Genomic DNA, 24,030 nt, shown 5'->3' with positions numbered 1-24,030 from the left:
GCTTTTTCAATCTTTGACAGGGTTATACAATGTAGTTGGCAAGTGAATCTTTTTTTTTTATAATTTTTTTTTTTTTTTTTTTTTTTTTTTTTTTTAAATCTTTTACTTGTAACTTTTATAGTAAAAAGAAAATTACAAGCTCACAAGAAAGATTTAGATCCGGGTTAATTTTGGCCTATAAAAAGTTTGAGCATGATTTTCAAGGTTTCAGCACGGTTGGTTCTATCTATCTATCTATGTATCACATTTATATAGCGCCCTTATCAGTCCTATATTGGGCCGTTCAAAGGCGCTTAACAAAAACAGAGTCTCTATAAGAAGTATATAGTCTTTGACAACAATAAACAATTCTAATGTTCGTAATGTTGTTGAAAAAGGTGGGTCTTCAGGAGTGTCTTAAAAGTTCTCCACACTTTACAGCAAACAAACCCAATTTTAGGACGGCCTCGGTACGGTGTGGTGATACGACATCCACACGCTGAAAGAACCTACTCTCATCCGGCGACGGCGGACATAACAACTAGGAGAGGAAAACAAGAAGTAGTCAGCGATAAAAAAACGAGAGAAAAAAAAATGGATTATTTCAGTAGGCCCTTATAGCCTTGCACTAAGCAGCAGTGAAAATTGCACTGATAGGTAGCGATCAGAAATATCTCACCGATTCAGACACCTGTGTCTTCGTTTTTGGAATTTATTGAAATCAAATTGTCATATCTTTAATTGTCTTTGGCGAAATCCAAAAATTTGAGAGGGGGTAAAAATAAGGGGCACGAGAAAAAGTTCTGATGTGGGAATTGCTTTCATGTAAGTGTAGTGGTGGCATCATTCCTACTAGCCCAGGCTAGGGGGAAATTCCCTTTAGCTCAGTTGGTAGAGTGATGGCCTTATAAGCGAGAGGTCCCGGGTTCAATCCCCGGTTGGAACTTGATGTTTTTCCTCTGTTACATAAGGGCGGAGGGTGAACAAGTTATACTGTGTACATTTCTGACAGGACGGTGTAGAGGGTTCAAATGATTCACGGAATATGCTGAATTTCAAATGATTGGTCAAATAGCTTTATAGTCAACTTCTAATAGCTTGGTTGACTTCTAATAGCTTGGTTGACTTCAAATAGCTTGGTCGACATTCAAGGCCGTTACCACTTGGACAGCATTTCACCATGGTAAATTGGGACGGTAAAATATTTCACCATGGTAAGCATGGTAAAATCTTCATTCGCCACGGTGAGCATGGTAAACTCTGATTTCACCATGGTTAATGATGTATTAACCATGGTGAATCAAATGCTTGATGTGAATCTGGAGCTGGAGCCCAGCCTCAGCTCATGTGCTTCAGACCTGCTCCCTATGAACAATATGGAGGAATACTGACCGAAGTACACCACCCTGTCCACAAAGCTCTGGGGCTCTGTGGCTTCAGACCTGCTCCCTATGAACAATATGGAGGAATACTGGCCAAAGTACACCACCCTGTCCACAAAGCTCTGGGGCTCTGTGGCTTCAGACCTGCTCCCTTTGAACAATATGGAGGAATACTGGCCAAAGTACACCACCCTGTCCACAAAGCTCTGGGGCTCTGTGGCTTTAGACCTGCTCCTTATGAACAATATGGAGGAATACTGGCCAAAGTACACCACCCTGTCCACAAAGCTCTGGGGCTCTGTGGCTTTAGACCTGCTCCTTATGAACAATATGGAGGAATACTGGCCAAAGTACACCACCCTGTCCACTAAGCTCTGGGGCTCTGCGGCTTCAGACCTGCTCCCTATGAACAATATGGAGGAATACTGGCCAAAGTACACCACCCTGTCCACAAAGCTCTGTGGCTCTGTGGCTTCAGATCTGCTCCCTATGAACAATATGGAGGAATACGGGCCAAAGTACACCACCCTGTCCACAAAGCTCTGGGGCTCTGTACCTGCTCCCTATGAACAATATGGAGGAATACTGGCCAAAGTAGACCACCCTGTCCACAAAGCTCATGTGCTTCAGACCTGCTCCCTATGAAAAATATGGAGGAATACTGGCCAAAGTACACCACCCTGTCCACAAAGCTCTGGGGCTCTGTGGCAGAACTCTCTGGGACAGTCGACTTTGTGACCAAAAGCGGGCCGACTCTCTTGGGCGCAACTCAGATATTCCGAACGCATAAGAAGAAGAATCGTCAACACACCTGTTCATCAAAAAGCATCGATAATTTACGAACGATATCACAGAAATTCTCCTTCATGGCTTCTTGGTACTCCATCTGCTCCGACTTGATCAGGGTGGCGTTCAAATCCAGCGCGCGGTTACACACGTCGACGAACTGGCGGTATATGTCTTTGAGGCTTTCCACCTTGTGCCGTGGATAACCCAATACTTTATCCGGAGACAGGAACGCATCGGCGTACGCCATGGGTCCTGCGTTCACTTGGACGCTTACGCATCCTTGGAGTTTCAATTGTAACTTGATCATATCGGGTGGCGACCTTTGCACCACCTCATTCATATCCGTCGTTTTCGAATGCATCTCATCAATGGCGACCTCTATCGGCGAGAGTTCGATCTCTTGGTGGTAGACGACCATGATGCGTTTCTTGACGTACGGGAAAGAATGGGAGGCTGCAAGGAGTGATAAGAAAGATTTAGTGACCTCATTTGTGATCTTTAATATTGAGGCCTGACTTTATATTCATGTATTACTGGATCAAAATATTGTAAATCACAAAAACCACAAGAAGTTTTATTTTCGAAAATTTTGCAAACAACCTAGAATTTGAAGAAAAATGTTTTTATTAAGAAACCAAAAGGACTTTTATCAACCAAAATAAAAATCACCAAAAAAAGTTTTTAACGAAATTTTCTCAAATCACAAAAAATAATGCATCACGAGAATAAGGTTGTTTACAGTACTGGTAAACAGTGTGTAGAGCAGAGGGAGCCCCCAAGGAGCAAAAAATCAATCTAAATTGAACTCCATCTGTTCGATAGTTTAGAAAATCGACAATAATTCAATAATTTCTCCAGTTCCCGCTTACTTGTCAAAATGGTCCTTCTCTTGTATTGCTCTTCAATGAGACCATGAGCTCGCTCTTTATTCTTCGTAAACGGCGTCTCGTACGTGAATCGTCGCACGTTATTGCTGCGTTCGAATTCCGTCTGGCGTTCCTCCAATTCTTTCTCATCGAAGTAGGGCTGGACGTATGTCACTTGGATGTAGGCATATTTGGCATTCAGGTCTCGCGGATTCACCTGGAAATTAGGATGCCAGAGACATTCAAAATAAACAAATACCGTTTAAAGTGCGTTCTCTATAGAAATACTGACAGTTTCATAGCCGGCCCAGTACCAAAGACGTGGACCCATGGCCATCACACACCTCAGTACAGGCTTACAGCTAACTTGCTGTTTCTAGATATCAAATTTATCCAAGGTTCGACCCCTACCTTCTTCGAATCCATGATAAGTTTAACATTTTCTTTGCCGAACTTTTCCTCGAAGAGTTTCCTGAGACGATCGCATATTTCAGTCAGGCTGGTGACACGAGGTTCCTTGTAGATGTACTGTTTGTTGTCTTCTTCTTCAAAGAACTAGAAAATAAATAATGCATGATTAGGGTGACGATTCTCAGTGGGAAAAATCGAAACTTGATAGAGGTTTCAACTGTTATAAGTGTCCCTGTCTTGCATGCCTTCTGTTACACCTCTATGCTGGTGCTGATTTTGACAAGCTTTTGACCCATCATTTTTCTGTAAACTTTCATTACCACGTACAGTTGAACCTCCCTTAGCGGACACCTCTCTATCAAGGACACCCTCTCTATCAAGGACACCCTCTCTATCAAGGACACCCTCTCTGTCAAGGACACCTCTCTATCAAGGACACTAGTTTTGGTCCCAAATTGGTTGTTTCCATTCCATATGACCTCTCTAATCAGGACACCTCTCTATTAAGGACAGCACTTGTCAGTCATGAGGGTGTCCTTAATAGAGAGGTTCTACTGTACATTGTGATTTTAACAGCGGCAAACACGTTGGTGGGTCATGGTATTCTCTTCAGGTAGAAGAATATTCCAAGTGAGAGACTGAACAGGTGCTGCAGAACTGCGCCCACGTGACTGATCGACTTAATTCAGAGGCCACGGGTCTGCCCAGAGCATAACAACGTACCTGTCCAAAGAAAGCCACCCGGAAGAACTTCCCCAGGAGCCGTCTGCCTGATTGCATGACCTCTACAACCTTGTCATAGTTCCTGTGGATCGTGTGGTAGGATTCAGACAGTTTCTGTAACAGATAAATAAGTGTAGGCAATCAGTGGGTAATGTACCATTATTGAGAGCATCAGTACAGATATATAAGTGTAGGCAATCAGTGGGTAATGTACCATTATTGAGAGCATCAGTACAGATATATAAGTGTAGGCAATCAGTGGGTAATGTACCATTATTGAGAGCATCAGTACAGATATATAAGTGTAGGCAATCAGTGGGTAATGTACCATTATTGAGAGCATCAGTACAGATATATAAGTGTAGGCAATCAGTGGGTAATGTACCATTATTGAGAGCATCAGTACAGATATATAAGTGTAGGCAATCAGTGGGTAATGTACCATTATTGAGAGCATCAGTACAGATATATAAGTGTAGGCAATCAGTGGGTAATGTACCATTATTGAGAGCATCAGTACAGATATATAAGTGTAGGCAATCAGTGGGTAATGTACCATTATTGAGAGCATCAGTACAGATATATAAGTGTAGGCAATCAGTGGGTAATGTACCATTATTGAGAGCATCAGTACAGATATATAAGTGTAGGCAATCAGTGGGTAATGTACCATTATTGAGAGCATCAGTACAGATATATAAGTGTAGGCAATCAGTGGGTAATGTACCATTATTGAGAGCATCAGTACAGAGTCTATTCCTTGGGATTTGATGGGGAAAAAGCTTAACAAAGGCAGTGAATGACCTTTACCAATGGGTGATATGAATAAAGACTAGCAAATGCTTTTATCTAAAACTCCATGTACATTTACACTAAGCCTTTCTGTACAAAATTGAAGTAAAGGCATTTGCTAGACTTTATTCATATCAGCCATTGACGTCATGTGGCCTAAAACACTCTATTCTACTCTATCCCAAGCAGACGGCATAAACCATGACTTAAAGATCAGGAATTCCCCACCGATGTATTTCGCCTCGGTGTGTGGTAGCTAGAAATTTTCAAGCTCACACTGGAGTCTTAGAATTATAGCTAGTGCATGTTCAGAAATAGACTGTGGTCTTATCTGGATTTGCATGGCAGCCCGGAGGCAAACCAATTCAACTGTTCCGCTCTTTGACTTCCAAAGCACACCAACCCACCTGAAAGTCTCTCTTTTTCTCGTAGATGGGGATGATGAGACGATATATTTCCCCCAACATCTCATATCTCTCAGCCTTTTCGAATCCTCGCGCACACTGCTCTAACTGTTCAACCAGAGTGTCCTGAAAAGATGCATAAATTTGCGAATCCTATCAGAAGTTTGGTTTAGGCTCTGCTCACCAATGGCAACCTATGGAAATCGACAATAACTCGTCCACCAAGAGTGGGCTGTCAAAATCCAACAGGGGAAATATCAGCGCTTGTCACCTCCGAGGTCACAGGTTCACAAAAATATCTGCCTACCTATCTATCTACCTATCTACCTATCTACCTATCAACCTATCTACCTATCAACCTATCTACCTATCAACCTATCAACCTATCTACCTATCTAACTATCTACCTATCTACCTATACTTGCACACAGTCATTCTCGACTATATGGGCCTTTGGCAAAGGTGGATGAGTCCATCGCAAGCTACTCAATTTTCACTTGGTGGGATCCTTTCCTTGCTATGGCTGAGGAACCCCAGCTTCGAGTCTCATTCGAAGGACCGAGACGGGCCAGAATTTCCTTAAATCCATGCCGTTTCATCCGGAATTATAATCCTATGTTCTCCCCAGGATCGAAACGAGGCCCTACTGTGTGGTAGCCCGCAGTGAACCACCAGGCTATGAGGATATATCAAGATCCTGGATCTGAAGGAATTTCTCCACGTACCTCAGTATACTGCACATCCTGCATCCCTGTGTCGTCCTTGATGCCAGACTCCTCCGGCTCAATGTTTGGTGAGATCTTCTTGAATGCTGTACAGCCCTGAGGGTAGGTTCCTGTCACAAGATAAGAACAGATCGAATGTAGCCAAATTCTAGGTCGAAAGTGGATTTTGCACTATGAATACAATTCTCCTCCATTACACACACCTCAGTCATTATCAAACATATGAAAGCAAATTGTTCAATTGAGTCATTACTATGGAATTCCTATCCACGAGTTTCTGAAAGGAACCCTATCGTCCAGCATTTCGAAGTGAGCATTTTCTGCTCCTGATGGGAATGATTTTAACAACTTTGCATCATCTATACTGGAGTGAGACCTTAGCTTACAACTACATGTACCAATCCCAACCCTGCACACCAGAGATTTTGATCACTGCGAAATGCAATCAATATCGCAACATCTCCCACATATAAGCAACAGCCCTCGACAAACAAGCAATATTTATTGCCTGTCCCAGCAACTTTAAGCGGAAGCTGATTGGTCAAGCGGAGATTTTTTCAAATTCAAATCAAAATCTCCAAATGTTTGAAAACAGACAGGTGAAAGTGAGAGTGAAGCAGAACAGAAATCAGCAGTGGGCTATTATAGCGAACACGGTGAATTCATTTCCACACATGTATACTAAAATAAAGCAACATCTTCATTTGCTTCGTCAGTTTTTTCAAACAAATGGAGAGGTGAGTCGAGGAATTGTAAGTGGCCAAACTGAATCAATGTTACATAACAACAAGCCCCAGAACCTGAAAGTGAAGACTACCATTAAAGCTTATAGATCAAAGGCAATAAATGAAGACTCAGTCTCCCATCAAGTGATATCGAAACGGAACCGATTCTTAACACTTTCAGCGCCCAGCCACATTTAGCGTACTTCCCCCAGGGGCCAAGGTTACGCCCCTTTTTACCCTTTTTCAAAATTATGAAAACAATAGAAGGAATAAAGATAATTACATGAAATTTTCTGTGTTGGTTCTTCTTTGTTAGATCTCTTTACAATGCTAATTTGGAATGATAGTCAGCAAAGCACTTGATTTTGCACAATGGTACCCCACACATAGAACAGTAATATCTGGTGTCTTTCCGAATACCCACTTTTTGGCATACTCTCGGCTACATCTGCCCCCGTCATCAATCTTCGACCCGCCATTGCGCCCATTCGAATGCAGACGATCTTGGCTATAAATAGCACATTGGCTGAACATCATACTATCACTTCAAGCGCTGTATAGTTAAATTGTTTTCCCCTATACTGCGCTGCTAGTCGCCTCGAAGACAAAGCGGGAAATTTAAAAACGCGACGTAATATTACGTCGGATGGCTCAACCGTGTGAACTTGCAAGACGTAAAATTACGTCAGATGGCGCTGAAAGTGTTAAAACATGTGGGGAAGACAACACCGAATCAAAAATAAAATTAAAATAATTTCATCAAAGTTGAGGAATCATATCGTAATCTCTTTTCATGTCTATTTCTTTAACAAGCAATTTTTATCGCAGTGACCCGCAATGATTATCGCATGCACACAGATGGACTGTCTGCAGGGCGCAATAAAGGTAATTTTCAAACAATAGAGATTACTAAATAATTCCTCTTAATAATACACCGAAAACCAACTTACGTGGTAACTTTCCTGTAGCGTATCAAATAAAATCATGCAGATTTTAATATCGAATATATCAAAAAAATTATCATCTTCACATGCTGCTTAAACACATTAAAACTCGTAAATAAATGTTTAGTAAAACAACTTTCAAATTTACTTTGGACAAAACATGATAAACTGAAAAGTCAAACAAACACGCCAACATTTGCAATGCTTTTAACAATTTCACTGTCAAAAACGTAAATAAACGTGTTGCAGATCCAATCACGCCAATGCAAAAACGTACTGATACGTTTCAGCCTTGTTCTTCAATGATCCGACAGATGCCTTCCCTGCCCACCAGTTTTGCCTCCTTGCCCCCTAATTCTAGAGGTTTTTTTGCCCTGCCAACAAATTTCTCAGTGCCGTGCCCAGGAAGTCAAGACGAGAAGTTTTTCGGAGCCAAGATCTGCTAAAAAATAATTTAATGTTGGCGCTTGAGGGCATATGCCCCCCCCCCGACCCCCTTCTAACTACAGCATAGATCTACTTCTCAACATGACCTGTTTGGTACCGTTTTAGGGCTTGGAACGTCCATGCAATTAGTTTCGCTACCAACTATCAGAGGAAGGAAAACACCTTATACAGTGGAACCTCCCTTAGCGGACACCTCTCTATTAAGGACAACCTCTCTATTAAGGACACTAGCTTTGGTCCCAAATTGGTTGCTTCCATTCAATTTGACCTCTCTCATCAGGACACCTCTCTATTAAGGACAGCACTAGTCAGTCCCGAGGGTATCCTTAATAGAGAGGTTCTACTGTAGTTAATAGTTGACTCATTATAAAGGACAGACATTCTACACGGTTTGAATGAAATACTAGCTCGATATCTTCTCAACTTTATTGTTCGCGAAACAACCAAAAACGTCGGGACAAACTACTGGTACTTTTTTGTCAACCAGGTTCTAATTGAGCAGTTACAAAATCGTCAAAAACGTAACCAGTAAATCGCCACACGTCACAGCAAACTAATCTGTCTAATTTTGCTTTTAGAACTCTGGTTAATTTCACACAAACTCCACACGCAATCACCAAGTGGCTTTGATATCAAAAATATCTAAAATGATAATTCGAAAACTTTTCAATGCCAAGACGCCATTGAAATTGCGGTTTATTAGATTAGTAGTTCTACAAGTCACACACAAAGTATTAAGCACAACTTTTGCGGAGGTCAGACCGACAGTGATTAGCGACAGGGACATGCGGACAGGTCAAGGTCAAAGGTCAACCATAGCAAACGTACCAACTGGTAGCCCACTTCCGAGCGGTTCATAACGCGGGTACAACGCTAGAGGAGAAGGCACCCGGGTTATCGCTGATATCACTGATTTTTCAACAAATCAAAATCAATTTAGGCCTAGATTTTAAATGGTCAATGAAATTAGTGAGAAAACACTGGCAAATTTACACGTAGCCTAAAGATCTCAAAAAACGGCAATTTTGAAAAATGCAAATGATACAGGACATTCCACGTCAATCACCAAACGACAGGAGATAATCAGTCTCTAACTAACACCAATAGGGGTCACTGGGAATGCGACGCTGGCGCCACCTATGATCTTACCTCTTCGTTTTAAATATTCGGCGATCAGGGCAGCGACATGGAGGTAGCAGTGGGCAGCCTGGAAAGGATAAACATAAGTTTATATCATTCACTTCAACATCTTAGGTTTCTGGGATGCAGCTACATACAGGGGGTCTCAAAAAAGTCACAGCAAAATTGGGCATTTTTTTGAAAACAACAGAAGATTTTTTTCAAATGCCCCCCTAACCCCGCTAGCTACCCTCATGATAACCTGCAAGGCCTTTAAGAATACAGATAAAGAGATGCCCTCACCTCTGAATGGTTATCATGCTTGATGTGAATCTTGGCCATAGAGTCGAGCCAGGTCTTCCTGAGTTCCGGCGTACTGGCGTATGACTTGGCCAAGCTGTACTGGAGGTCAATCAACATCTCGGGGTCATTCTCGTGCTCCTTCATCTGAGCGGTAGCCATCAGGACGGTGCGAATACGTTTCGTTAGGTCTTTTACTTCAACTGGGAAGGCAGTGTGCTAGAAGAGAAAAAAAAGTTTCCATCCTTATTTTTCATTTCAGAGAATACAAATATTTGACATGAACATTTTCCCCGTAGGTGGCAGCACTGCATCAACAACATCTCCAGCTTGATCCCCTTGGATTTTGGCTGTGAGTAGCGTTTTCTGGCCACTTTTAACCTTGTTCATTTCTTCAGAAACTTTCAGTCAATAGAGCACAAAGAGGTTTAAAAATGACTTTGAACTACAGTAGAACCTCTTTATTATGGACACCCTCGGTACTGAAAAGTGCTGTCCTTAATAAAGAGGTGTCCTGATTAGAGAGGTCAAATTGAATGGAAACAACCAATTTGGGATCAAAACTAGTGTCCTTAATAGAGAGGGTGTCCTTAATAGAGAGGTGTCCGCTAAAGGAGGTTCCACTGTACATGTACATGATCATGTATTTGACACTGTGTTGAAACAATGACCTTTACCTACTTGCATGACCTCATCACTATGCATTCAAGACCTTGAGGTGTGACAGTGACCTTGACCTACCTGCATGACCTTGTCAGTGTTTACACACGACCTTGAAGTGTAACAGTGACCTTGACCTACCTGCATGACCTTGTCAGTGTGCACACACGACCTTGAAGTGTAACAATGACCTTGACCTATTTACATGACCTTGTCTGTGTGCACACACGACCTTGAAGTGTAACAATGACCTTGACCTACCTGCATGACCTTGTCAGTGTGCACACACGACCTTGAAGTATAACAATGACCTTGACCTACCTGCATGACCTTGTCACTGCTGGCATAGCTGTTGATTATGGACAAACTCTCAGAGAATCTCGATCCGTTGATACCCACGACATCACTGATCAGTTGAGACACCGAGATGATCATCTGTAACATAATAACTTTAACTCTAGAGGAAAAGGACCTTTCTGACATGGTGCAAAAACAAGTGTTCCTAGTATAAGCGGGAATAAGGCAGATGAACTGCATCGTCAGAGAGTAACCTTGTGGCCGCTTTGCTGTTATGCCCGCTTCTAAGACGGAAGATGGTGTTGCCCAATAAGCTGAAGACCTTGAGAGGTGACCCTACCTGCAAATGGACTCTCGTGAATCCACTCTTCCCGCTGAATTCAAAGTTACTCCTCATCAGCATGTACATGAGAGCGCAAGCTTCACTCCTTGTCGTCCGTAACCGTGAGTTACAACAATGCAAGATCTAAATTCATGAAAGAGACATGTAAAATGAAATGTACAAAGACTGTGACAACATACAGTGTTCGCTTAGACAGAATGAATAAGTTGTTCAAAATATCTGAACTTTTTTCAACATCTTCAAGAAAATTTAGGTCGTCAACAAGTCTTGTCCCTACTGCCCCATGAATGAGAGTCTTATACACACTACAGCATACAACGATGTATGAACATGATGATTGGGACAAGGTTGGATCTAGTACAAGTTTAAGCAGGTTAGACTGGGAAGAGGTGAAGTTCTGGTTCTAATTAGTCCAAGATTGCCTGAATAAGGGCAATCATATTATAATAAAGCTTTGCTCTAGATATCATAGTTACAAAATATGCTTATTACGGCACAGTTACAGCAAAAATGAGATCAGGAGGCCAAAATTATTTTTTATTGTCAGAATCGTTTTCCATTAAATAACAAAAGTTGTTGATTTAGAACAATTCCCTCGCCTTCCTACCTCCTATGATTGGGTTTAGATAGAGTGCATGCCGTCCCTTGTCACGTATCACTCAAAGACCAATCTCTAAGATTGTGAATTTGTTCTACGGTTGGCCTACATGTAGTTTTACATGTCATAGAGAGTGTGGCTGTCTCTGACAGCATAGGAGTCCTCCAGGGTCTCCGGTTTCCTCCTACAATACATTACATGTCAATGACATTACAAATCTCCTCATATTGCTTACCTCGTAGCAGAGGTCACCACACATTGTGGCATTCCCTTGATACAGCACCATTGGAAACTGAAAGAAAGACAACATTGTAACGTAATGTAGTGTAACGTAGTGTAACGTAACATAACGTAGTGTAATGTAACGTAACATAACATTATGTAGTGTAACATAATGTAACGTAACGTAGTGTAACGTAACATAACGTAACGTAATGTAACGTAATGTAACGTAACGTAAAGTAAAGTAAAGTAAACATTGGTATTTACTACAAATGACAATTATCAATGATCAATAATTGTCATTTGTAGTAAATACTAATGTTAACGTTACGTTACGTTACGTTACGTTACGTTACGTTACGTTACGTTACGTTACGTTACACAAGAAATACAATTATCATGCGACTTTGAGGAAATGTTTGTGACTTCCACTCACCTTGTAAATGAAGGCCCTCATGGCGGCAAACGCATGTTTGAGCAATGTCTGTGACTGACCTGAGGCCAGGAATGAGAGGTAGATCTCAAACACTTTCTTCATGACGGCGTTGTCACCGAATTTGTACACGAGCTGCTCCTGTTTGAAAAGAGATACAAAACTCATGAAATAAGATATCTATTAAAGGGTTGCTCAAAATCACATCCTTTGTGACTTCTGGTGGGGCATTTGCCCTCATAGGTGGACCAACAATTCTTTGTGATCAAATCACACCATCCAGTATAAAATTAACAAAGTTTGACGAAATCTTGTTTTTTTAAAAGGTAACTTGTGTCAAATTTCACCATATAATGTTTTAGCTGTTTTTGACAAATGACTACGTCACTTTCTCATAAATCGGTAAGGTTTTCGAATCGAAATGCACATTTTCTAGAAATTTATGGTTTTAATCCCGCCCGGACGGCTCGCTTCGATGCCGTTGAAATTGAGCTACGCCGACGACGTTTTCGTTGATGACATCACAACATGAACATTTTCGCGGTCACGGTGGTTTACATTCGATTAAAACAGCGTATTAAAAATGGACGTATTTCCGCAAAGTTGTAAATCACATCATAGTATCACTTTAAAAATTACCTTGAAGTTATTGCAGTACAAGCTGACGACATCGAGAGCTACCATCCCGATCTCTGTAGCAAGGTTGGCCTCCAACATGGTTCTATACATTGCCTCGGCATCAGACTGTGTCGGCGCTGGAAAGAGAGGTTGTGCGGGACTAAAGTGAGGGAATCAGAATGAAAATCAGCTTCGTCCTAAAAAAGATGACGTTTCATTCACAGACAAAGTGTCCACGCATGGATCTATGAGGGGGATTATAATAATCATCAATGTTCCATCCACGGATAGATGATGAAGAATCCATGGCTGGAACCCATGGTCGTGTCTATCGATGGACACGGATGTGAATATCACTTCTTTGGCAATAATCTCCGAGAGCTATCTGCTACGGGCCCACAAGGGCGATTTCACAATTTGCTTTTTGTACTTAACTACCCCAGATGTACATTATTTGTATGAATGATAACCTTACTCCTACATTACATGTAGCACTATAGTCAGGCTGGGCTAAAAGAATCAATCTCAGTTTCGGACTATAGTCTCCTTAACTCTTTCAGCCCGTAACTCGTTTCGCAAGGTTTGATCTGAAACCGGGGCAAATTTCCGAGAATCAGACTTTCAAGATCAGCAAACGGTAGCATCACAGATCAATCTAGGTTCGCCGAAAGCTATAGCAATAAACAAGATGAAAATTATCGTTTCTTCACCCAAATGTAAAATAAGGTCAACTGAAATCAGAATAACTTAAGGATGAACGTCAATCAAATAACATAAACTATCTATCTCAACTAAGAAGCAACTATACTATCATCGCACCTTGAACCAGCTCGCATAAGGTCGCGCAGATGACGCCATTACGGGTAAAGATGCAACTCTCGACGTCAAATTTACCTTTTTCACCCACGTGGCAAACCTTGTCATCGGTGCAATAACACCAGTAGTGAAGCATGGTAGAATCAACCATAATGATATACAGTCCAAATCACAACTGACATCCCATAAATCACGTCATTGCGCGTCATTGCTGCGCTACTCAGCGGGTAGGTCCTGCGTAAGTTGCGTGTAGGTCGCTAACGCGAAACACAGAGATAATTAGTGTCATTGGCACGCAACTCGCGTGTAGCAGGACAGCTGTCAATTGTGATTAGGACTGTAACGTGACATGCATTGTTGGCGACACCAGCAGGGGTCAAAAGTACAGACCGACGTCCAAATTGAACGTCCTGTCCTATTGGCGTTAACACGACCTTCCTAGACTACTCTTTACATCATGCGTGTTAATATAACAGTGACACTGAGGCTCGTAAGGCCGTATTGACATAGAGTTTATGTGTCACGTGTCACCTTTCTCATGCACGTGTGACATGAAGTACGAACGAGTCATTTCCAAAGATCGGCCTACATACGAGTCACACTTGTCACTTGTCACCCTCATTATCATGCCATGCCATGTCACGTTTTCTAGTCCGAGTCAATGCTTGTGACAAGTGATATGTGACAAATGAAATGTGACATGTAGTATCATGAAACCTATGTAAACTCAGCTAAAAAATTTACATATATGTCACCAACAACTGTCACTGCAGAACTCAGCTGAAGAGTTTACATATATGTCACCAACAACTGTCACTGCAGAACTCAGCCAAAGAGTTTACATATATGTCACCAAAAACTGTCACTGCAGAACTCAGCCAAAGAGTTTACATATATGTCACCAACAACTGACACTGCAGAACTCAGCCAAAGAGTTTACATATATGTCACCAACAACTGTCACTGCAGAACTCAGCCAAAGAGTTTACATATATGTCACCAAAAACTGTCACTGCAGAACTCAGCCAAAGAGTTTACATATATGTCACCAACAACTGACACTGCAGAACTCAGCCAAGAGTTTACATATATGTCACCAACAACTGTCACTGAAGGCCAACATTTGATTTTTTTGTGACAAAAGAACTGAGACCATAGTACGTTGCAGATCAGTACGGGACCATGTTGTTTGGGACAGACTCACACAGGTAGGAACTGGTCACAACACAATTGATGATTCCCAGGACGTTAAGGCAGCATGATGTCATAAACAATGTTGTGTCACATAGAAATGGGCAGGCCGGGGGGTTGGTGCTACTGCGATGAAGTCAGACGGGGAGGATCTACGTGAAAATTAGCCTCCCAAGCCAAATCACCAAATGACAAAACAAGGTGGCTGGTCTGTGAAACATGTATGAAGTTGTCACCAGTCGAATACAGGGTACACATGCACATGTTCAGTGGACCAGACTCGGGGCAGCTATCGCATAACACATTTGGTTAAAGTACCAAGCTGAGTTGGTCGTACAGGCACAGAACAAAACTTTAAATGCAGAACAGAAGTGAGACTAGAAACTGACTTTGGAACTATGCGACCTAGAGATTCATCTCTGCAAAAGAAATGCCAAAACTGAATGTGCTCTCTGTGACCACATTTTTATTGGCAGCAAAGAATTTACGTATAGTGGAACCTCCCTTAGCGGACACCTCTCTATCAAGGACACTAGTTTTGGTCCCGAATTTGTGGTTCCATTCAATTTAACCTCTCTAATCAGGACACCTCTCTATTAAGGACAGCACTTGCAAGTCCCAAGGGTGTCCTTAGGAGAGAGGTTCTACTGTGGCTTATATAGAAGAGTCTCATAGTTCTAAAGCAAACAAAAGAGAAGCATTCTTTTCAACAGTTGTGTAACTCGAGCAGGACACTTGACCGATATTGTCAATGAGACACATCCCCAAAGCATCATATTCTGTTGTTAAGTTCAAACCTTTGACAATATCAGTCAAATTGAGCCCCGAGAAACACAGGAAGTATGTATCAGGGCTTCATCTAAAAAATATCGAGTTTTTGACGTAAGTACCAGGATTTCATAAAACCATATGTGACTCGCTCTACCAAAACTAGGCGCTTGTCGCATCTGAACTTGACAGGTTGATACGGACTTGTTGTTCATTTCCCTATTGTAGACCTTTTCTGAAATCTATTACAAACTGATTTGGTCACATTCCACAAAAGGTCTACAATAGGGAAATGAACAACAAGTCCGTATCAACCTGTCAAGTTCAGATGCGACAAGCGCCTAGTTTTGGTAGAGCGAGTCACATATTCGAGATGAAGCCCTGAAACAAGTTATCCCTTTGAATCTGAATGGACTGAACCAGTGCAGAAGAGTGTCATACAACTGGACAAGTCCATTACAGCTTTCAAGGGGGGAGAGGTAGAGAGAGTGACAAGACAGCCGACAGAGGCGAAGCATTCATGGGGTTCTTACAACACGTCCAGCTTGATCGCGACATCAGGCGCGACCTTGACCCTGAAAGAAATCGGCGGGAATTCAGACGGGAAAACACGAACACGTGCGATCTGCTTCTTGCTTTTGTGAAAGAAACAGCCATCTTCAAATTATGTAGTAAAGGTGGGAGCCGAATTCAAAAGTGGGCTTAGTTTTTGGGGGCAAAGTAAAAATGCTCTTATTATGATAAGTGTGACCCGTCACAGCAAAAGCAGGCGCATGTCGCTCTGAGCTTGGCAGCTTGAGACGGACTGTTTGTTCATTTCTCTATTGTCTGCCTATTGTGAAATATGAGCACATCAATTTCTTCCATTATCTCCTGGTATCATTTAGGCTCATCTTCTGTGCGACATGCGCCTGGTTTTGCTGTGATGGGTCACAAGTGAGGTGCTTACTTCACATAAAATAAAAGTTCCTGAAGAAATAAGTGCTCGCAAACCGTGATTTTGAAATAAGTAAAAGTACATAATGACTTTCTGAATTCTTGTAAAAAGTAACCAGAAAATCCTATCAACTCCATCAGCTGAAGGGATAATTTTAGTTCGTCGATTGCCTCCTAGGTGGCAGAACTGAAGAAAGCAGGTCAGTATGAACGTAGCTACTTCCTCCTTTCAGTTCACAACACGAACGGCAAGAATTTGAAATAAAAAAAGAATTTGAAATCAACACATTTGAAGCTAGAGTGGAACCTCTCTTAGTGGACACCTCTATAAACAGGACACCCACTTTATTGAGGACACTGATGGTGATCCCAAATTGGTCATTTCAATTGGAACAACCACTTTGGCACCAAAACTAGTGTCCTTAATAGAGAGGGTGTCCTTAATAGGGAGGTGTCCACTAAGAGCGGTTCTACTGCATATTGAAGAAAACTGTACATATATGAAGCAAGACTGCTAAGAAACATCTTGACAGGTTAAAACATAATAAGTAATTTGTGACCCACCACGGCAAAATGGGTCGCATGTCGCACAGAAGATGAGCCTAGGATGACACCAGGACATAAAAGATGAAATTGATACAATCAGATTTCACAAAAGGCAGACAATAGTGAAATGAACAACCAGTCCGTCTCAACCTGCCAAGCTCAGAGCGACATGCGACTCATTTGAGCACACCAATTTCTTCCATTATCTCCTGGTGTCATTTAGGCTCACCTTCTGTGCGACATGCGCCTGGTTTTGCTGTGACGGGTCACATATTACAATGACTGACAACATGCATTTTGTGTACTCTGTGCTGAGACCAGCAATGCAAGGACATTTTTAAAAGGCCAATGTGCTCAAAACTCAGCAGTAAAAGGGTTAAGCATACGGTTAAATCTCGAGGAAATTTTTTATTTCTATCTTTTCTTCCATTTCTAAAAGCAAAGCCACACAAAAACCACCATCACTTGGCAAATCGAACAAATTCATTCAAAATGAATCAATAGCAATGACGCCTAATAGCGTATTAACGGACTTTTGACACAATTATGCTGCAGTGAACACACTAAAATTTCAACAGGGTGTCTCAAAAATGGCCGCAATCTGTGTCGTCAAGAACCCAGGCAGCGCAGACTGTAGGTGTCCATACAAACAGCATTCCTCCAGGATCATTCTCGTTGAAAACGTTACGTCACAGGAATTTGATGACAAGCAGTCATTAGACTTGAGTATGATACGAACCAAAATCAATTTGGTCCATCAAGAATCGTACCGAAGACAACAAAATCAAAAATAAATTCAAAATTCTCCAAAAATATTTTTGAGACACCCCGTCAGTGCAAACTAAAAACTGTGTAGGTTAAGATCAGAACATTAGATGCATAAAAATGAAGATCTAACAGCGAAATCTACCTGGTTGAGTAGGTTCTGGTGGATCTGCAAAACATTGTTATAAAGTTCTAACTACCCATGTCTATTTTTTTCGGCTTGGTTCTATTACAGCAGGAAACACAGGCAAATTGTTACGGGAAACTGGGCCATTTTCAAAAGTGCTGAACGAATTTTATGTAAGTCACAAGCTTGGCAATTGTGGGCCACCATACATCAGTATTCTGAAAAGCCTCTTATCGTTTTTTTGAATGTTGCAAACTTGTGAAAAATGCTAAAAACCCTGAACACATCTGAAAATCTGAAAACCTGATTCCATTTTTACTATGGACGAATTCCGTGTTGTGTAAAGGCAAATTCCGTACTAATTTTCGAACTTGCCAATTTTTCACTTTTCATGCATTTTCACTTACTGTAGTTGCCTGCTTCTGATATTTCCCCGTACTGACTGAGGGTGCGCTGCCCGCCGTGAAGGTACATTTGTGCAGCGCGTCTTGGCTGCAACGTCTGCGCCTTGCGACTCGAGTCGCTTATCCGACTGAAATAGGAAGACGGTCAGGTTGATATTGCTAGTCACTAGATGGCTAGATGGCATTTTCGTCAAAGAGGTCATCACGGAAATTTGGCCACCCGCATGCTAATTAGATGCTAATTTTGAAGAAAAAAGACAAAATGCAAAAGACTCGGAGCCGTGATTGCCACTAATTACAGGTTGATATTGCTAGTCACTAGATGGCTAGATGGCATTTTTGTCAAAGAGGTCACCACCAAAATTTGACCCCCGGCATGCTAATTAGATGCTAATTTTGAAAAAAAAAGACAAAATGCAAAAGACTCAGAGCCGTGATTGCCACTAATTACAAAAGACAGTTATGCAACCAAAATCTTACCTAAGAGCTAATATTCTATTCTTCCCGATGTATTTAAAGTGAAACAATGACAAACTGCAAAGAGAGAAGAAATAAATAACATAAATATCAATAAATTAGCTATAAATAATAATATAATAATAATAATATTGTAGTGCTTATAATAGTGCTTCTCAGAACGATTGCTGTTAAAGCGCTACTCCGCATAAAACTTCCTGAATAACCAGGTCTTTAACCCACATCTTAATACTCAGCGGCTTGAAATTATTTTGCACTAGGCCTATGCCCTTATTCTGAAACAATGAAAAAGTCAAACAATCACTATGTGTCAATTGTTTTCTCCGAAATAAAGGTGTGAGTATAAAACGAGTATATAATGATCTTATTTTTTCTTTCTTTCGAAAAAAAAAAGAAGAAAAAAAAGATCATTATATGATCTTATATGAAACATTATTTTTTTCAATTTTTTGTTATTATTCAATTATGGCTGAATTATGAAATTTTTTGGTTGTTTTCTTTTCTCTTCAAAACATCAACGAGAAGAAAAAACAGCAATAAAATAAAGCTTCTTTTCTCTAAAATGAAAATGACATACTTACTCTAACACATTGAAGAAGTCTAGGATATCGAACTCTGACGAGTTGTTGAACCACCCCAGCAGGATATCCTCAGACAGGTTTTTCACGATGTAAATGAACGACACAAGTAGATCTTTGACTTCTTGTGAGTCTAATCTGTCAGTCCTGGGGACGAGTGGGGTACCGCACATGGACTGAGATCTGAAAGCGACAAAGCAATCACGTTATATAATGTAAACTTTTAAATTTTTGTGCTGTTTGCAAAAATTTCTGAAAAAAAAAAAAAAAAAAAAAACACCAACAATTTTTACTTTGACGGATTACAAAACTTCTTTTGGTTTTCCAAAAACCAAAAAAATTCATCTCGGCTATATGCAAAACCTTTAAAAATAAAACTCCAACGAATATTGGCACTATATATGGCAATATACAGCACTTTAAAATGTACAACATTCTCAAAGCGCTTTATATTTATTCGCCAGTCTGAGCTGAAACCTTTCAGTAGAAGCTAGATATACAGCACTTTATAATGTACAACATTCTCAAAGCGCTTTATATTTATTTGCCAGTCTGAGCTGAAACCTTTCAGTAGAAGCTAGATATACAGCACTTTATAATGTACAACATTCTCAAAGCGCTTAACATTTATTTGCCAGTCTGAGCTGAAACCTTTCAGTCGAAGCTAGATATACAGCACTTTATAATGTACAACATTCTCAAAGCGCTTAACATTTATTTGCCAGTCTGAGCTGAAACCTTTCAGTCGAAGCTAGATATACAGCTTTTTATAATGTACAACATTCTCAAAGTGCTTAACATTTATTCGCCAGTCTGAGCTGAAACCTTTCTGTAGCAGCTAGATGAGCTGCTGAATCAGCGGTACAACTTAAGCATTTCCGACTGGTACTTATTTAAAGACAGGGTGGAGTTGGATGGGTATGTGAGGCAGAGAGACCTGGCTAGAGTTTCGCACCGGCTGTGGCGATCAAACCAGGGACCTCTTGACTGTCAGTCAGTGATCCGAGACACTACACCACCGCGGCTCCTCATCAAAGACTAGTAAAGTTACCACTGCCATAAAAATAATGAACAACAACCCAACATAAGGTATTTGAAAACAATTTGCCTTTTCATGCAAAAATACCACATGCAATCGTAAAAAACTTCTCCTCAACACAATTTTTTATACTTTCTTGAATACCTGAACTACATACGCATGCAGTCCTGCATAAACTACATAAATATTATCCATTGCCATCTAAATATCATGAAAAAATAAGAACAATTGGAGGAAATCGCAGAAATTTTCCACCTACCACCTATTTTTTTCACCACATCTATATCACCGTCCATAAAAATCATACCTTTCAGGATCAGAGTTGATTTCTTCCCAAATATTCTGACCGTTTGGTGCCCCAAAGCAGGCAAAATCAGGCAGCAACATTGCCAATGACCTCCTGAGACGGTGCAGGAAAATACAGAAAAAATCTCGCAATTTTAAGAAAAGTTTACACCATTTTTTTCAAAACAATGCAGAAAAGGGCGAGATCTATGAACGGTTGGTCATCAACATCAGATCTTTCTGTTTCTATGATATGGGACCATGATGTACTATGCACGTCATCCACAGCGAAAGGGTTGCTAGGCCAAGCATGACCGCCACGTAAGGTCACCCTAACTCACCTATGATGCTGCCCCAGCTTATCCGGGCGGCCGTTCTCCTTGATGGAGTCCGCCCTCGATGACCTCTCCCGTTCCGTCACCTCGCTATGACGATCCGTCGCATTCGTCATATTCGAATGATTGGTCATGTTCGAATGAATGCTGGACGCGTTGCTCGCCAGTGAGGTACTTGAGCCGTGGATTGAGTTTGAGCCCTGCAGCGGCTTCGGTTCAGAGATACTGACACTGCCAACAGAGGGAGCTGCAAAATGAAGATCTCAATAAGTTTCTTCCATTACTGCCAACCGCCAAAATATTTGCGTCATGTTATTTTTGCAACCGGAGAAAAAATTACAAAATTCACAATTTTTATTTTGGTGGACTACATGTCTTTCAGTTTTTTCAATAAAATCTCCAGATTTTGATTTTCCTGAATCTATGTTTTGATGAAGTCCATGCTCATTTATGATAGCTTCAAATGCTCATTTTGCCAAAACATGACCGTAACTAAGATAAAATCACCATGTATGAAGACATTTATACTCAATTGATGCCAATAAGTGGTGAGCCACATTTTTGAGCAGCTAAAATTTCTCCAATAACACTAACAGGGTAACTACCTGCAATCATGGCAAATACACTAGAATCTCTATTCGACTTCTCCCTTGGATTCGTTCCCGTTCGTTCCACATTTCCCTCGGCAGTCGGCAGGGAGATCATGCTACGATGCTGGGGCAGTGTCCCACCCTTGTTAGGTGTATCCGGCGTGTCTGGATGCGCGTCCCCATTGGGTAGCGTGGCCGTCTGCTTGACCTCGATGGGACTCAGGCGGTTTATGTTCTCCAGGATGAGGGTGATGAGAGGTAGGTAGAGATTGGCGATGCGACTCTGCTGTTGCTAAAGTAGAAAATAAAATCGATGACAGTTTGAATCAAGTTGATAGATCTATATTTTCAACCTCAGAGCAACCTCAGCTCCGGCAAGACCAGATACTGTAAACCATAAAACTTCTTCCCATCACTTCATTTTTTTGTGATTGGCGAAATTTTCTCAAAAATGTTTTAAATACACAAATACAGTTTTGTGCAATATCATAAAGGATGAGCATATTCCATTTTTGGCTTTGATGGAAAAAGTTTGGTTCAGTACACCAACAAAGAAGGTGAAATTGGGATAAAAGAACAAAAACGCTTGGAGCAAAGAAAACTTGAAAAGTTTTCAATGTGAAGATGTTGTCCTTAGAACTGCCCTTAATACTTTCGAAGAATATGCCTCAAAAAAGATTATTTTTGGTCTGATTTTGAAAATCTGAAGTTCTTCAGAGAGGTGAGGTATAGAAATGTCCATGCCTGCTATCAAAATACAAAAAATTTCATGAGAAAAAAATCCTCCAAAAAATGGAAATGTCATATCCCTGTTTATCACCAACCTTTGATGAAAACCTGTCATCGAACGAATGTTTCGCCAACAAATTCCTCAAAACAGAGATGGCAAATTTGCGTATTTCCGGTAGTTCATTCAGCGCCGACTTGCATTCTTCCAACAGCAGGCCAACAAGGAAATGGTTCTTACGGAATTCCTCTGACAGTGTGTAGTCATGCTTTAGATCTGGAACAGAGAGGAGGGGGTTAATTCACTAGAATATGAAAGTTGCTGACACAGCAAAAAAAGTCGTGGTCCTTCATATTGTTATAATCATAGTTGTCCTAATTTCACAAGAGTATCATTGGGTCCTATCTTTGGGGACGACTGACAAAATACTGAAATCTGCTCAGGCCCCTGAAGTCTATAATTTGGGTCACACCCTGTTTGCAGGAAACAGGTTCACAAAATGTATGCAAAGTCTTTTCAATCTTGCTTTCAAGCACTGTCAAAATGGTCTGAATTTGCTATTAGATGCACCCAAGTACCCAATCGATTCGAGCCACCACCTCCAAAAAACGTCACCGACTGGCTTCGAATGCAGAGTGCCAAATGCATCGCAAGGCATTGAAAACTGTACAATTTCATACTATAAAAGTGGATTATCAACATCGCGGAAAATTCAGAAGAAATTCTTTCTCATCACAGTGCACATGTGAGATGATGCATCATCCCATACTAGTAATCAAGGTAAAACATCTACACAGTCGCGAACAGTGCAGACAACTGATATAACAGTGCCATGCGATATTTATTGCCATGATAAGCGGTAAAGATTGCCAGTGTGCAGGCAATCGGTCATTGCAGGGTGGATCAATTCTGGAGGCAAGCACCTGCACGGATCCCCACAGACTTGCAATTTTCGCATGCAACATCGGCTGCAATAAAAATCACTTGTGTGCTATCTGCTTATAGGTAGGATCTCTACGACAACAGAAATAAAGGCTATCCTTTTAACAATCCTAATGATGAAACACGAACTAGAGAATAATAGAACTGACAATACCGTCTGCCCTAATCTGCAAAGTATTATCATTAACACGCTCTATGCTAGGGTTGAACTTTTAGTAAGGCAACATTGAAATCGAACACCTAATACTATATCCAGGCCCTGAAAACCCACTATGTTAAAATTCAAATGGAACTTGCGCAATGCTAAAGGCAAAATCTGCCCTTTTCCAAAATAACAAAAGACAAAATTTGCCCTTTTCCAAAATAACAAAAGACGAATTCTGCCCTTTTCCAAAATAACAAAAACAAAGACAAAATCTGCCCTTTTCCAAAATAACAAATGACAAAATCTGCCCTTTTCCAAAATAACATGACTTCTCAGTTGTTTCTTGAAAAGCAAGTGACAGCAGTATCGAAAAGCCAAATTTTATCTTTGTGATATTTAGCCAATGGTGGATTTTCAGGGGCGCTATTAGCAGAAACATGGAGGACACTACAACAGGTTGAAAAGCAGTAACGATGGAGCTACGGTTAATAAGGACTGTCTTCCCGCACTGGAACAGTTTTGTTAACGACAACAGAAGTTTGCCGCCAGAGTTTGTCATTATTGCATGTAAAATTTGGCCGC

General features: G+C 41.0%; 1 protein-coding gene across 8 annotated transcripts in view; it reads right to left on the bottom strand.

Moving 5' to 3' along the window:
* Nucleotides 1-24,030, bottom strand: part of LOC135494595 (dedicator of cytokinesis protein 9-like) — a 91,554-nt gene that overhangs the window by 6,590 nt on the left and 60,934 nt on the right. For 2 of the 8 annotated variants that reach the window (XM_064782713.1, XM_064782714.1), the window contains 23 exons: nt 22,459-22,637; nt 21,650-21,926; nt 21,051-21,291; nt 20,732-20,824; nt 19,389-19,568; nt 18,811-18,864; nt 18,334-18,458; nt 17,945-17,968; nt 16,086-16,127; nt 12,799-12,914; nt 12,163-12,300; nt 11,740-11,796; nt 10,904-11,029; nt 10,588-10,701; nt 9,610-9,825; nt 9,337-9,394; nt 9,016-9,060; nt 6,072-6,181; nt 5,350-5,472; nt 4,151-4,264; nt 3,428-3,571; nt 3,020-3,233; nt 2,173-2,603 (listed from right to left, as the gene is read on the bottom strand). In XM_064782713.1, the coding sequence (XP_064638783.1) occupies nt 2,173-2,603; nt 3,020-3,233; nt 3,428-3,571; nt 4,151-4,264; nt 5,350-5,472; nt 6,072-6,181; nt 9,016-9,060; nt 9,337-9,394; nt 9,610-9,825; nt 10,588-10,701; nt 10,904-11,029; nt 11,740-11,796; nt 12,163-12,300; nt 12,799-12,914; nt 16,086-16,127; nt 17,945-17,968; nt 18,334-18,458; nt 18,811-18,864; nt 19,389-19,568; nt 20,732-20,824; nt 21,051-21,291; nt 21,650-21,926; nt 22,459-22,637 (3,221 nt within the window). Of the gene's footprint in view, nt 1-492; nt 521-2,172; nt 2,604-3,019; nt 3,234-3,427; nt 3,572-4,150; nt 4,265-5,349; nt 5,473-6,071; nt 6,182-9,015; nt 9,061-9,336; nt 9,395-9,609; nt 9,826-10,587; nt 10,702-10,903; nt 11,030-11,739; nt 11,797-12,162; nt 12,301-12,798; nt 12,915-16,085; nt 16,128-17,944; nt 17,969-18,333; nt 18,459-18,810; nt 18,865-19,388; nt 19,569-20,731; nt 20,825-21,050; nt 21,292-21,649; nt 21,927-22,458; nt 22,638-24,030 lie in introns of all 8 variants that reach the window. The other 6 variants (XM_064782719.1, XM_064782720.1, XM_064782717.1 and 3 more) reach the window with 5 other exon arrangements.

This window comes from Lineus longissimus, chromosome 10, assembly GCF_910592395.1.
Source record: "Lineus longissimus chromosome 10, tnLinLong1.2, whole genome shotgun sequence".
NCBI classification, from domain to species: Eukaryota; Metazoa; Nemertea; class Pilidiophora; order Heteronemertea; family Lineidae; genus Lineus; species Lineus longissimus.
The sequence above is the reverse complement of the archived record's forward strand: the minus strand, read 5'-3'. Positions and strand labels throughout refer to the sequence as shown.